We start from the raw sequence: 13,764 nt of genomic DNA, 5'->3' as shown, positions 1-13,764 counted from the left end.
ACACCAGCCCATTCTAGACCCCCAGCCAGTCACCGATAACAATTCCCTAGATCTTCTCCTAAAGTTACCTGCTGCACAATCACTTTCTTTACTGACGCATCCGGACTATAATCTTGTCTTATAACCTCTCTCGCTAACTATACTCTTCAAATCAGTTCTGACTGTAAATGCTGTCCTTACCTTGGCCAGTATCATAAAATCGATAGATTACTTCCTGTCTACTGGTGCTCCAGATGCAATGCTACCTATAAAAACAAACAGCTAATTCTTCCCGCAGGCAATGCAAACCAGCTCTGTTCTCAAACAGTGGACTGGCAAAGGCAGGCTGCGGACTGCAAAGTCTCCAAGCTTTCCTTACCATGAAGTGAGGTAGCAACAAGCAGCCTTTGAAACAGCATTGTCTCCATATTTTTCCCTAGTATTAAATCCCTTTTCCACATATTTTAGTGAGTGAACTAGAGGCTTCTCTGGAGCAGTGGAAGAAGAAAAGAGATGGTAAATAAATAATGAATGATAAGAATTAGGCCAATAGTTTTGCAAAGTTTTCCTTTTTGGTACCAGCACTGAGCACTGCTCATTTTCAGGTGGAGAGAAATACAAAACACTTCAGTCTCTTTGTAAGCTTAAAGTCCAAGTGACTTCTGCACAATCTGCTTGGCAATTTTGTTAAATTGTTCTCTGTCTTCCCGCCACATCTTGGAAGCATCTACATTGGCTCCACTTTCATCATTTGGCTCTGAAATGAGAAAGACCGGAAGGTAGGTGGTCAGGCAAGCAATGGAGCAAGACCTTTTCAATAGAAATAATGCTTTTCAATGGAGCAAACACTTCTTCAATAATGCCTCTGTGCTGTCACTTCCCTGTGGCTTTGGGACTACAGAAACACCACTAAAGAAAATCCAACAACAGTTGCTGGATTCCCAAATGGTTCTGATTTAACTGAGCACAAGAGAATCACAGTAAGGTCAAGTTTAGGTAAGAAACAAGTGTCAGAGGAGCAAGATTTTCTTTATGCTTCTCAACAGCTCAGCCCCGGCATGCGCACAGAACAACGCAACGCAGCACAGTGCCGTCAAGGGTTTTTAGAAATGCACACTGCTCCCTGCAAAATATTTTTCCCGGTTCTGCGGCTTCACAGACACAAAGCCCTCCCGACCAGGCCACCCAAACAGGCTCTGTCCCTCTTTGGGATGGCTTATTCTATTAAAAAAACAACAAAATAAACCAAGAAAACTCATAGAATGCTTTCATTTCTGCAACATCTTTCACCTGAGGATTTCAGAGCGCTTTACTAAAGTACATTAAGCCCCTGTGACTCCAACACTTCATTTTGCACAGAGGTAAGGTGAAACATGGGATTTATCAGGTTCGAGGTCAGTATACAGCAGGACAACTGTCATGGGATTACTGAAGTCCCTAAGATAGAACGTACCCTACTCATTTTGCTTCACCCACTAGCCCAAATCCACCCCAGATATGTTGGGCTCTCGTCTTTCTCAAGACAATGCTGATGGTTCACTCTTAAAAGCCAGTCGATGTACACGTCACCCAGTCTGGTAACCTTGGCCTTATGCTATCCGCACAGCCAGAGCCGAGAGCTTGCCAGCAGCCTGAAAGAAGCTCACCATTCATGTTTTACACTAATTCCTCCACAAGCCATGGGAAAACAGGATGCACAGGCAGAGACCAAGAGAGACTGGGTGACTCTCACGATAACCAGTCTTGCTAAGGCTGCACCACAAACCAAGTTCCTGGAGGCCACGGGAAGCCCAGCAACGTACTGTTTGCACAGCTTCCCAAGAGTTGGTTACTATTCTGAAGCCAAAACAGTCCCATGTAAGAATCTGTTGCTTGCTCTCTCTCTCGCTGATTCTAAACCCTCTAAACCGTCTGAAGTCTTTTATCATTCAAAATCTAAGGGACACAGCTCTGGCCTTTCCAGGCTGTTCAGAGGCTCTGCCCACTACGTGGAGAAGGATCCATCTTTCAGGGAGCTGTACACAACAGAGCTGATCCACAGCTCTTGCAGGGTTTAGGGAAAGCCATTTAAAAGGCTGCACAAAAAGTTTTTCACCCCACGTCTCTTCTCAAGAAGCCTTCCTCTGAACCAGAGACGGCAGAACGGGGTATGTTCCCAGGCTGGAATATAATAAACAGAAATGGAGGGTGCTGGCTAGTGAGTGTCAGAGTCCATGGACTCCAGTTTACTGCACTGGTTAGATCTGGCTGGTAACCCTTCAGCTGCTAAAGCGAAATCCAACCCAGGCTGCAATCAATAGCTTTTAAGACCTGCAAGAGCTGAACAGACATCAAAGCAAACACAGAGCACAGGTTTTGTGCAGGAGCAGGGAACCAGCTGAGCCTCCAGACCCACCTGACAATCGCCATCTGCTTGGCTGCTGCTGACCAGGAAGGAAAGCAGTGCAGTCACTCGCAAAGCTGGAAACACCTGCTTACTTATTCAGTCTTTTTTTTTTTTTTCCAATTATTTTCAGAGAACCAGCTTATTAATGAATAAACATCAGGGCTTTAAAAACTGTGGTTGCTGCTGAGCATCTTTAAACGTCCTTTGCTCACTTAACAAATCAAACTGCAAGAAGCAGCTCTAGCTAACCCAGTAACTGCTATCTGAGCTTCTGCTAATGAAACAGCGGTCCTTACCTGCCAGCATGCTAACAACCGACAAGAGGATCTTTTCCACACTCTGCACAGGACTCCACCGCTCAGCGCTGCTCTCATATCCCATGGGATCATCCCCAGGAGCATGAAGAATAGAGATGCAAACTCTCCCATCTGGGTAAACTGCACAAGAAGGACAAGGGATTGACTGTTACTCAGTGGAAACACTTGGCTTCTCCACATCTTTAGCACAGATGAATGCTTGAACTTGGCCTTCGTATGACTAAAGCTAAACCCAGTTTTACATTTCCTCTTCCAAAGGCAAGAGGACACATGACCTGAAAGATAAAAATCTAGTAACAATTTCCTTTACGCAACTCTAACAAACTTGGGTCATCCTTCCTGAACAGAAGCCTCCTGGGAGCCCTCTTGTCATTTAATAACTAGTGACAGGCTCCATGGAAAAAATAAGAGATGTAGCCTGGTGGAACAAGGCAAGTATTTATGCACAGACACAGCTCCTAGTAGGTAACCAGGCCTACTTAAATCGAAGGGTACCAGTCACTGAATGCACGCTGGAGTCCTCCGCTGGACCATGCCCATAAAAAGAATGAAGCAAACCTGTTCTGCTGCAGCAAGGAGGGCAAAGTGTTATGTTATAAACAATATAATTGGTCTTATTTGGAACATTACTGAAGTGCAACCAGGAGAGTTCACACTGCTTTTTAAATTTTGCTTAAAGCTCAGCTACATGAAAGCACATGGAAACACGGTAACCTATCAATTAAGGATACAGATGTCTTCCCCTCCCACCTTTAGCCTAAGCAAAGCATCTGCCACAGTACAAGTCATCTTCACAGACACCGGACTCCACTGATTGATAATTAAGCCACAGAAAGGCTGAAGAGGCAACACAAAGAGAACAGAGTCCGAATCACTGCTTTAGCAACATGGCCTAATTCTTCAGCCCCCCCAGGGAATGACACTTTTAGCCCAGTAGTTTCAGGGCTCCTGTTCCTCAGGTGACCAAACCTGTGCCATTGCCAGGAAAACAAAACAAAACAAAACAAAACAAGGGAATGACTGCTGGAAGCAGTTGTGCTCATTTCCCACTCCTGCTGTTCACCCAGCTAATGTCTGCACAAGCCTGCAGCACGTCAGTGCGTTGGAAGACTTTCATTTACACCTGCTCCTGCAGCTCCAGGCTGGGGACTGGAGCTGGTCTAGCCATAGCTGGAAGAGATGAAAACAGTACGTGCTGAATCAGCACTTCTCCTTGCAAGTTAGGAACACACCGGTAGAAGGGATTTCACTCTGATGTTTTTATGCAGTGCCTCTTTTAAGACAGCTGGACCACAGCAGCACAGTCAAGACAATGAAGGCTGACTCCAGGAAGACGTACACATCTTCCCACTTTGTCACTAAGTGCTAATGCAAGACTTGCCATTAATCACCCTACTTTGAGGTTATCTTCGCCAGACCATCCATGAATGTCATTTTAAGAGAAGACAGTTCTGTGGTATCTCAATTCCTCCTGTACATAACACAAACTGCAAAGATAAGAGAACACAGCAGACTTTTTAAACATTTTCCTTGCGATTCCTCACAGGTGGAGAGGTAAGCACCTTAAGGAACAGAACAAACACACCACAGCCACCCATTTCTACAGCCTTTCCGGGTATAATCAGACCATCACAATCCCACCTGAGAAGAAGGATTCAAGTGTCTACTTTAGGGGGTCTCAACTTTAGATTAACATGACCCAGTCACAGGACTTTAAAGAGCTGAGCTGACCATCCAGTATGTTCCAGTTAACTCCACAGAGGAAGCACCCATGTGTAGAGCCGCTCTGTAACACGACAGTCAGGCAGCAGTCCACTCCTGGCTGTGCTGCACACAAAGTAGCCGTGAGCAGCAAACCTCAAGCAAAGGCCACAACTGGAGCTGCAGAGGACATGGATCTGCTGACGGAGACCAGTCCTGCAAAGAAGTTTGGGTGAATCAGTCCAGCCGGAGCAAGGTGCCGATGAGGCCATGCTGCTTCCAGGTGCCAAACGCTGCACTGCTGCAGACATCAGAGCTTCAGAGGTGCTGCAGACATGCCCAGGGTAGAGTAGCACAGTTCTACGCTGCGACGTGCAGGTGTGTCTTCCACAGGAGAACAGAAAGATGTGGATTTTAGGGCAAGAACCTGCATCAATGGTGCCTTGAGAAGGGAAGAACAGAACTTCAAGAAATTGCAAAATTCCTTGGAAGAGGATGAAATAAGTTGATTCCCAGCTGAGATTAAGATCTGTGGTTTGTATGTGCAGGAATGTCAGCTGGGAAGGAAACACTAGGCAGGAGGGCGGCATGTTCCTTTTATTGCTCTCAAGTGGCAGAGACTTAATAGCCTAGAATACAGACCCAGCCCATTGAATCCGGGCGATGATAAACAATCTTTACACAATTCATGCTGATTTAGCAGATGTCATAAGCAATAATTTTACACAGAATGCCAAGGCTGACTCCAGAAAGTAGTGCTCCAGGCTGCAAAAGGGGACTTTAAGGTTTTTACCTGTCCAAGGCTCAAACTTGTTAGCTGTACTTGTTGTTACTTCAATGACTTCCACTGAGAAGTCTTAAGATAATATTGTCACCATCAGAATCTTCAGCGAAAAGGCCAGCAAAGTCTTAATATTAAATGCCTGCAAATGTATCACCTGCTTGGACATGGCACCCTGTATTTCAGAAAGATCCTATCAGAAACGTTACTAAACCCGTGAGTTAACAGGGAAAAGGCCATGCTGCCTGGTAAAGCTGCATCCACACTTCAGTGACTATGAACAAATTTTCACTCGTCAAAAAAACCCCACCAGACTACTTAAATACAAGCCACAGAGCCAGACTGGAAAGAGTCAGTATTAATTCAATAAATCTCACATCACATAGAGAAGATTTAACTTTAGACTATTTATACAATAGCTACAATTATCCTGGAACGATCTTAAAGGCAGTTAAACTGTTGAAATCTTTATTGGATGGTTTATGACCAAAAGGTATATGAGGAATAATGCGATAAACCTTAAGTCAGAGCAAAACTGCTGGACAGCTGAATGCTCCTGCTGCATGCTCAAGGCTGGAAAGGGAGAGAACCACTCTCCTGCTGCAAAAGTTTGGTTTTAAGGTGCACAAGCAACCCACTCCCCGTACGTCCTGCTGTATAAGACTCACTGTTCGGATGGAACATCTCGCACGTGAACCTCATCTTCGGAGGACTTAACGGGTAGTCGAGTGGAAAGCTCAGAATAGCAGGGAAAACCCCATACTCAAAACAGGTGTCTTCAGGACCCCTAGAAACAGAGAAAAAGCTATTCACCAGAGTTTTAAACAGTTCTATCACCCATATTCGTGTGTAATGAGACATTTGAGGTTTGGGTTATATTGTCTTCTCCAGAAAACAAAGTGTTAACGCACTCTTACCCCACACCTCATAAACTTAAATCCAAATACGGGGTTTGGGAGGGAAGGGGGAAATCAAAGCTTGCACACCAAATTATTAGGAAGGTCACAACACTGCTTAATTAACAGGGTGTGTTTGGATATAATTGGAGTATCTGGCTCCCAGGCATGTTCCAGGATTTGAGTGTCTGCATGTCAAGAGAAAGCAGAGGCAGGTGTGGGACTCCTGTGCCTTTGAAGATCCTGTTGTGCTTCATAAACAGAGATGTCAGATGCTGTAGCTCAAAAATAATTTATAAAACCTACAGAGATTCAAACTGCCAGTATCGAGCATAACCACACATAAACACTTCTCACTATCTGATGCAAAAAACACAGCAGTGTTTTGTAAAAATAAAAACAGCTCAGGGACCACAATCGCTAGACGCTGGACAACGTTTCTTTACAGACTGAAGCTATTTGGTTTGCAGTCCCTCCAGCACAACTGGAGAACAAATGGCTTCATCAGGGTTCTTGTAGAAACATTTCCTTATTGTGTTCATCATCTAGTTCAAAGTACAATGTAGTTCAGAATATAAAGACAACTATTTTACCCTTCCTACAGAAAACATTTTTGGGAGGGGAGCAAAAAAGTTCCTTAGACATGATTTATTCAAATCTGATGAGCCATCTGGAAGTTTTAACACAAACATGGTCTCCCTTGATTGGAAAGATCATGAAACAAGCTTCATCACTGAAAATCTCAGCCAAGGAAACCTCATGCATTTAGTAAAAAGCTCTTCAAACAAGGGTTATACTGTCTGGGTTATACTGGGAAATAAGGTTTAAGAATATATTCATGCCTCCTCCTCCCAATCCATATTCTCCATGCCAGAAAGAACATAAAGTTCAAGGACTCCTAACAGCTGAGACTGCAATGGGTAACCTACAGAAAAATAAAATTGAAGCCAGCAAAACTTCAAGCCCTCGGAGGCTCACTCTCTTAAACTTTGGAATTCAAAAGACTTGGCTGGTAGATAAACCAAGAACTACATGATTTAAACCTGAATATTGACGCTGGCAGGTAAGATTAGAGAAATGCATCAACATCCTACAAGAATGAAAGCTAAACCACCTCAACCACTTTGTTCCCTAAATTTAGTCGGGATTCAACTCACATCTGAGAGTCAACTGAATACACTTTTCCACGAACATTTTAATTCCAGCTGTATTTTAAAGGCTTATTGTTGAACTTCTAAGAGTATGTACATACACACATTGAAAAGCTGGTGGGTGTTTCATATTCTGTTTTGAGAGCAAACACACAGCCTTAAGGGCTCTTCTGTCAAACGCGTTAACCCAATGCGATCCATTTTAGGCCCTGTATTATGTGAGCAAAACGCTTTTGTTTTAGCCATTCATTGCTGCCAGGATCAACTTCAAAGAAATCATTCAAGTTAATCCAAGACAGCATTTGCAACTACAAAACACTCAGGAGGCTGCAACATTTAAACTTGACAGCATCATTTTCAGTTCCAAAAGGCCAGCGCGGTGAAGAGCATGACACCTTTTGCAATCCCGCTGTCTTTTCTGCAGAGATTTCAAAGCACGCCACGTTCACAGCCGATGCGCCTTGTGCCGGGATCTCACCTGAGCTGCTGCGCTAGTTGAAGTCCAGACTAACCCAGTACTCGATTAGGGTTCATTCCTCTGAGCAACACCCAGCCCATGTAGCGGTGATAGCCGTCCCCTGGAGCGAAGAGCACCGAGCCAACTGGCCGGTTGCCTTCAGCAGCTCCCATACCCCAGAGCAGTCCCATCACTAACAATGCGCACACAGAAGGCACTCATTCTGCACAGGTCTGAGGCACAGAGCTTGAAGAAAAACCTTGTGTTAAACCTGCTCCATCTAAAGCAGGCAGTCTCTGCATCTTTTTCCATGCATGATGCTACTCTACAGACGTCCCTAAAGCATCGAGGAGTGGAGATGAGTTCTCCTCTGGCCATTATAAGGCATTAAATGACTTGCTAGACAACCAGGCTGTTCAGTTGTGTGAGAGACGTTATGAACAACTCTGTTGACATAAGACATAGCATGAAAAGAAGAAACTCTGCTGGCTATTACGCAAGCAAGGGGAAGAAAAGGATGGTGGGTATCTGCCAAAACAAGAGGGAAAAGCGCATTGACAAGGACAATTAATTCTATAATCAGAGCTTCATGCACAATTGTAACTGCCTTCTTATTTGTAAAGATGCTGGAAGAAGACCAAAAGCCACAGTCTTCAGATGCTGAAAAGGGGAATTCCATGCTAAACAAAAGTCATAAGCCTAATTATAGAGCTAATTACCTTTCTACACAGGTTTTTGATAAATTGACTTCAATGTATACTGTTTAGTTTTCAAGCAATCTTTAGGCTAATAAAATTCTTGAGAATTACGTGGCTTTGTGTGTTTTGGGGATAAACTTCAATAGCAACACACGCTTGTTGCCCAAAGAGGGCAAAACTTGGTCTTGAAATGTTAAATTCATGAACGTGCACAGCACAATGCACCACAGGACCTCACGCAGTGCTGCGGAACTGAGCGGCATTACGGTAAACTCTCCTGACGTGCTGGGGCTATTTACCATCACGAATAAGTCACCCTGTTGCAAAGATTTGGCTTTTATAAATACTCTTAATTCAGCTGCTGTCTGATGTCTTATCAAAAGGGTGCACTTTATGCCAGGCTCCAAGCATCCACTGTTCAGAAAGATCACCACGAAGTATTTTCAGTTCTGAGTCTATTGCACTCAGGAGTGTAAGAACTGTTGTATCATTCAGACATGTCAATACAGCCCTAACGTTTATGTGTTTAACATTCAGCCAGCACTGCTGCTGCAGGCAAGAACACGGGAAATACAAATTATTATTACCATTATTCTAAAAGACAATATTTTATCTCCGAGCCAAGCTCTTACATCAATCTGTGTAACACTACCCAGCCCACCTCTGAAATGATAAATGGGCAATGTCTTTTCTCTCTTAGGTCTCTTTTTTAATTTATTACATGTGCTCCAGCTTTACACAAACTGGGTGAAGGAAAAAAAGAGTATTATGTTCTCTTCATGTTCACACTACTTACTTACCTTTTGCACTTCATCTGTCTAAAAATTTGAAGCCAACTTCACTTTAATTTCCTCATCTGCACTTCTTTCATTCCCAGAACCTCACACAGAACATTTGAGATTACAAAACATTCGAGAAGATTATCAGAGACAAATATAAATAAGTCACTTAGCTTGCCTTCCAAATATATACAAACACTTCTACCAATAGAGTTTTGTAAAGAGATGAAAGTAACCAAACATGTTTAGGGTAAACATGCTTCTATTGTACCACAGCTTCAGAATTTAGCAGATCTTAAAATATAATTTTGTTATGACACACACACAATACAGAAACCAAAATTAAAGAACCTCCGCCTCTCATTTTGTGCTGACAAAGACCTGAAGCTCAACACTCAGCACTTTCAAGGGCTTTCAAGTCTGCAAGCACCTCCTCTGCTGTTTAAGAATTTGTTACGGGAAACATCAGAAAAAGTATTTTCTCTGTAACGAAGCACATCCAAAAGTACTTCTGTGTGTCCCCCATGAAAGCTCTACTCAACCACACAACCTTTGCTATGAGAAAGTACTGATAGCCAGGAATTTCCTTCCACATTCCAAGAAGTACATTAAACCTTCTGGGATTTCCACACTCCAAGCAATGCACAGCTGTCTGAACTGAAACGTGGTGCATTACAAAGTGCATCTTTCAGAAGATAACCATCCCACTTGCAGAAAGAGAAAGCATAAGACACTGCAGCCAAAATCTTTTGACATCAGGCAACAAATGACCTATTTCCATGTGAAGTGTTATTAGGGGATGGAGCTACCAGGAAGTACAACCTGTTCATCACAGGATAAATTGCTGCACAGAAGTAGAGGCATCTGCCAGCTCTTCAGATCAATCAGCAAACAAGCAGTGGTAACCCAAACCTCCAGTTACCAAGGCCTAAAATAACTTGGAGGTTCCTACTTGCCCTAAAGTAGGATCACCCACGCAGCCAGCTTGCGTGGCATAGGCGAGACGCTACAGCTCAGGATGCTTTTGTATTGGTTGCGTGCCTGATCCCCAGAGAAAGAATCTCATTTCTCATCCCTAGACAACACACTCAAAGCAAACCGAGCTAGGAAAATGCTGCCACCCACGCTAGCTCAGAATCTCCTAAGTCAGCACTGGTGGTTGCAGCACTGGTGGTTGCCAAGAGCACAGGAGGCATGCTGCAAGCGGGGCCGGGGCCAGCGCCACCGCCTGCTGACCCCGGTGTCCTCTGGGGTCAGCAGACCCCAGGCCCTGGCTGAAGGGAAGGAAATCACCAACTCTTACTAAAGGAATCTTGAAATACAGAGCACGGATCTGCCCTAACGACAGACTGTCATCTTCAAGACAGACTTGGCGGTTTGGGGCTTCTTCATCTTTTAATTCTGTGGCGTTTGCATGAATTGTCAGAGCTGAGTAACATAGGTCTCTGTTCCTCTCCCCTACTGTTTTAGAACTTTATTTTGTAAAAATCACCAGTTATTCCATGTACTCAAAGTTCCCAAAGAAGGGTACAGCATGAGAAAAGAGAGTACAAGAGAAGAAAACTTGTAAGATGCTGGGCAAGAAGATTTTTGTCTTTTCATGGTAAGTTTTGCTACAAACAACCGTACCCATCAGTTCGGGAGTGGAAGGGGGAGGACACAGCTCTGTAAAGAAGTCTTTCTCACCCCCGAAAACACAACAGGTAGTGATCAGAGCTATTCACCAACAGAGGAGCTTTCTACACAGAACCACTGCACCCGAGGTCTGTAAAACACCAGCCAACTCACAAAGTGTAAAGAATTTCAAAAGAATTCTTTTTAAATTTGAATACTTCCTCAGATTAATCCCCTTCCATTTTTCTAGAAAAAAAAAATGAAAAGTAAACTAATTTTAGACATTGATTTTTTTTCTCTTATCGCTGATAATCTGTGTATTTTGCTCCACTCAAAACATGACAAAAACCTGTTCTGTGTTTGCAGTCGAGTAATGTTCCCAACAGGCTTGTGTGATCTCCAAGCAATTCATTGTTTCCTACAGTGTTTGTATATGCAACATATATGCGAGGGAGCCCCAATGAGGATTCCTGTCAAATTTGCAAGTTACTTATGCTGAATGTTGCTTATTATAATAACACCTGATCACTTAAGTCCCAATGCTGCCTGTCACACTGTTTAAATTTCAAATATAATTCCCTGTTTGGGTCAGAAAAGAAGCGCCCACCCGAAGGCAGGCCAAGGTCGATGGTATGCAGAACTGGCATTATTTTTTTACATTCGTGTTCTGCCGGAAGCTAATCATAGCATGCAAGTGCTGATTTCAGATACAAAACACTATTAACTCACATAATCAGAGCTTCCCATTCAAAGAAGTTCTCTTCATTCATGGGACCTATTAAGAAAAAAAAAACAAACAATGCTCAGTGCTACCTGAACACAAGGCTCCAACTTCACAGCACACAAACCCCGCTCAGCTCCTCACCTGCTACTATCCCTTCTGGGGGGTTCAGGGTCAGCTCTGTAAAAATAAAAACACAAGGGAGGTTAACACGATCCACAAGGCCCGAGCATTGCAGCTAGCGTTTGGGTGGGCACGGCTTAGCGCAGAGGTCCCCCCAGCAAACATCCTTGGAGAAAAGCTTGAGGACACCCTGGGAGCAATATTCCAGCAATGCTCTGGGCAACACTCCACATCCAGAAGGCCCAGTATCTCACTGATGACAACTACTTCATGCAAGACAGTTTTCTAGACAAAATTATTTGGCATTTTGTGCTTTTTCAGGCTCCCAAGACTAGTCTTCCCCCAGGCAAGAAATTAAAACTGAGAAGGAAGAAATAAAACTCTTTTGTCAAAGCATGGGGACCAGTCTCCTCTTGAAGCAGGGTGCTATCTGCAGGGAAAAACTCGAACAGCCTGAGGAGAAAACAGGTTGTACTCCTAACACCTCTCTGCACCAATTAAGACTTGCCAGCATCTCAATACAAACCCCAAAAGGACACAAAAAGTTGGAGAAGCAGAAGCAAGAGAGATTTGACAAGCAGCTCTGTTCTTTGAATTCCATTTGAGTCCCCCTGCGTGGCCTGGAAAATGTGAGTAAAACAAACCAAAGGCAGCAATAAAGCAGCCACAACTGCACACAGCAAGTTTGGATCCATCCACCTTTGCTTTCTGCAGGCATTCCCAATTCATACAATAACCTTCAGCATCAACAACTCATTTCAACCCTGCTGAAGCCCAGCGCTCTGTGCGCTGATAAAAAACAGTTTTTCTACTACGTAGCGCAATGACCATCAACTTCCAGTTGCCAAAGTCCTGCGGGCTGGTGAGGCAAAGTCCAGCCGGGCACAGGCAACCAGGGGACCTGCAGTCCCTGGGGGGGCACAGCCCCACAGCTCCCAGCGAGATGTGGGGCAGCTGGCAGGAGGCGAGGCCCCAAGGGTGTCAGACCAGACGAGGTGACAGTAATTAGGCCAACTTAAGTAAGGGCTGTGAGCTGCTTATCTAGAACAGTGTTTCCTATCTGATGGCCTGTGGACCACCAGTGGCCCCTAACGCACAAAATGCAGAGGCAGGAAACACCACGCGCGTTCCCACACATTAAAACAAACACAAACGCGGACCTGGGGAACATGGGAAGTCACAAACTGATAACCGACACGCTTGATCTGATTTCTGTTAGGCTATAAGTGAAAACTGTGGGTAGTGCTGCACAGAACAGCGCACGGATTTTTGTCTTAAACCAGCTAAGTTACTGCTGGATTCAAAAACATGCCAAGATACACCCACAGGAAAGATACCAAAACTCGTCAGTTCACTCAGATTGCCACTAATTTTGGCACAGACCTCTCCATTTGAGGTTAAAAGCACAGCAGCAGACTGAAATTCAGTGTTACAGTTCCCCATGACGTCCTGAAGCAGGTTTTTCCAGCTTGCTGGTGGGTCCCTCTAACAGCTTTTCTTGTTGCTGTTTTTAGATAGAAAGAGGGAGACATCAAACCCAGGAGCTCCTGGAATCATTTTGCTCCATCTTGTGGCTCTCTCTAAGAGGAAAATCCCCCTGACATTTCCCAGGATTTCCCTTGAAAAGCCCGGCAGCCTCTGTGCCTGCCCTGTGGCAGCATCTATGTGTCCCCAGCAGTGGGCAGCCTGCCACACAGAGGTGTGCCGTACAGCTCTCCCCCCGCCAAGGAAAACCAGGGTGACAGGAAGCAAGAGCCAAACTTTGCTGAGCGAAGGCTCTTTACGAGGATGGAGGTTCCATTCTCCACTTCACCTTGCTCAGCTCTCCCCTGGGAGATAGACGAAAGAGGTTTCCATCCTCAAGGACCATGCAAAGTGGTAACCGGGCAGCGCAGGGGCAGACGAGCTTTGATTTTGACTGGCTGCTATCCTACCTGGTCACTGAGGAAGGAAAAATCCCTTTGCCACATAGATGGTCACATCCTCCCTGTGATTTCTCGAGAGCTGTTCAAAGGGAAATTGGGAGCACAGTGTTCGGGAGCTACACAGCATGAACTGCCAGGAGCTGACACAGCATCAGCTGCTTCAGTCTTACCAGAGCCTGCAAAATAGGGTCAACTTTAATGGAAAGTCAGGAGGCATTTTTCCAATTATTTTTAAG

The 13,764-nt window shown here is 44.5% G+C and overlaps 1 protein-coding gene across 1 annotated transcript; it reads right to left on the bottom strand.

Moving 5' to 3' along the window:
* Positions 1 to 324: 324 nt before the first annotated feature.
* UBE2G2 (ubiquitin-conjugating enzyme E2G 2) lies at positions 325 to 11,700 on the bottom strand. Its single transcript, XM_010080232.1, has 5 exons — positions 11,625 to 11,700; positions 11,489 to 11,534; positions 5,833 to 5,951; positions 2,662 to 2,802; positions 325 to 736 (listed from the first exon to the last, which is right to left on the bottom strand). Exons 2-5 carry the CDS (start codon positions 11,527 to 11,529, stop codon positions 624 to 626), a joined length of 414 nt encoding a protein of 137 aa, XP_010078534.1. The 5' UTR covers positions 11,530 to 11,534; positions 11,625 to 11,700; the 3' UTR covers positions 325 to 623.
* Between the last annotated feature and the right edge of the window lie 2,064 nt (positions 11,701 to 13,764).

Source organism: Pterocles gutturalis, unplaced genomic scaffold, assembly GCF_000699245.1.
Source record: "Pterocles gutturalis isolate BGI_N339 unplaced genomic scaffold, ASM69924v1 scaffold6954, whole genome shotgun sequence".
NCBI classification, from domain to species: Eukaryota; Metazoa; Chordata; class Aves; order Pterocliformes; family Pteroclidae; genus Pterocles; species Pterocles gutturalis.
This window is presented reverse-complemented; position numbering and strand designations above follow the sequence as displayed.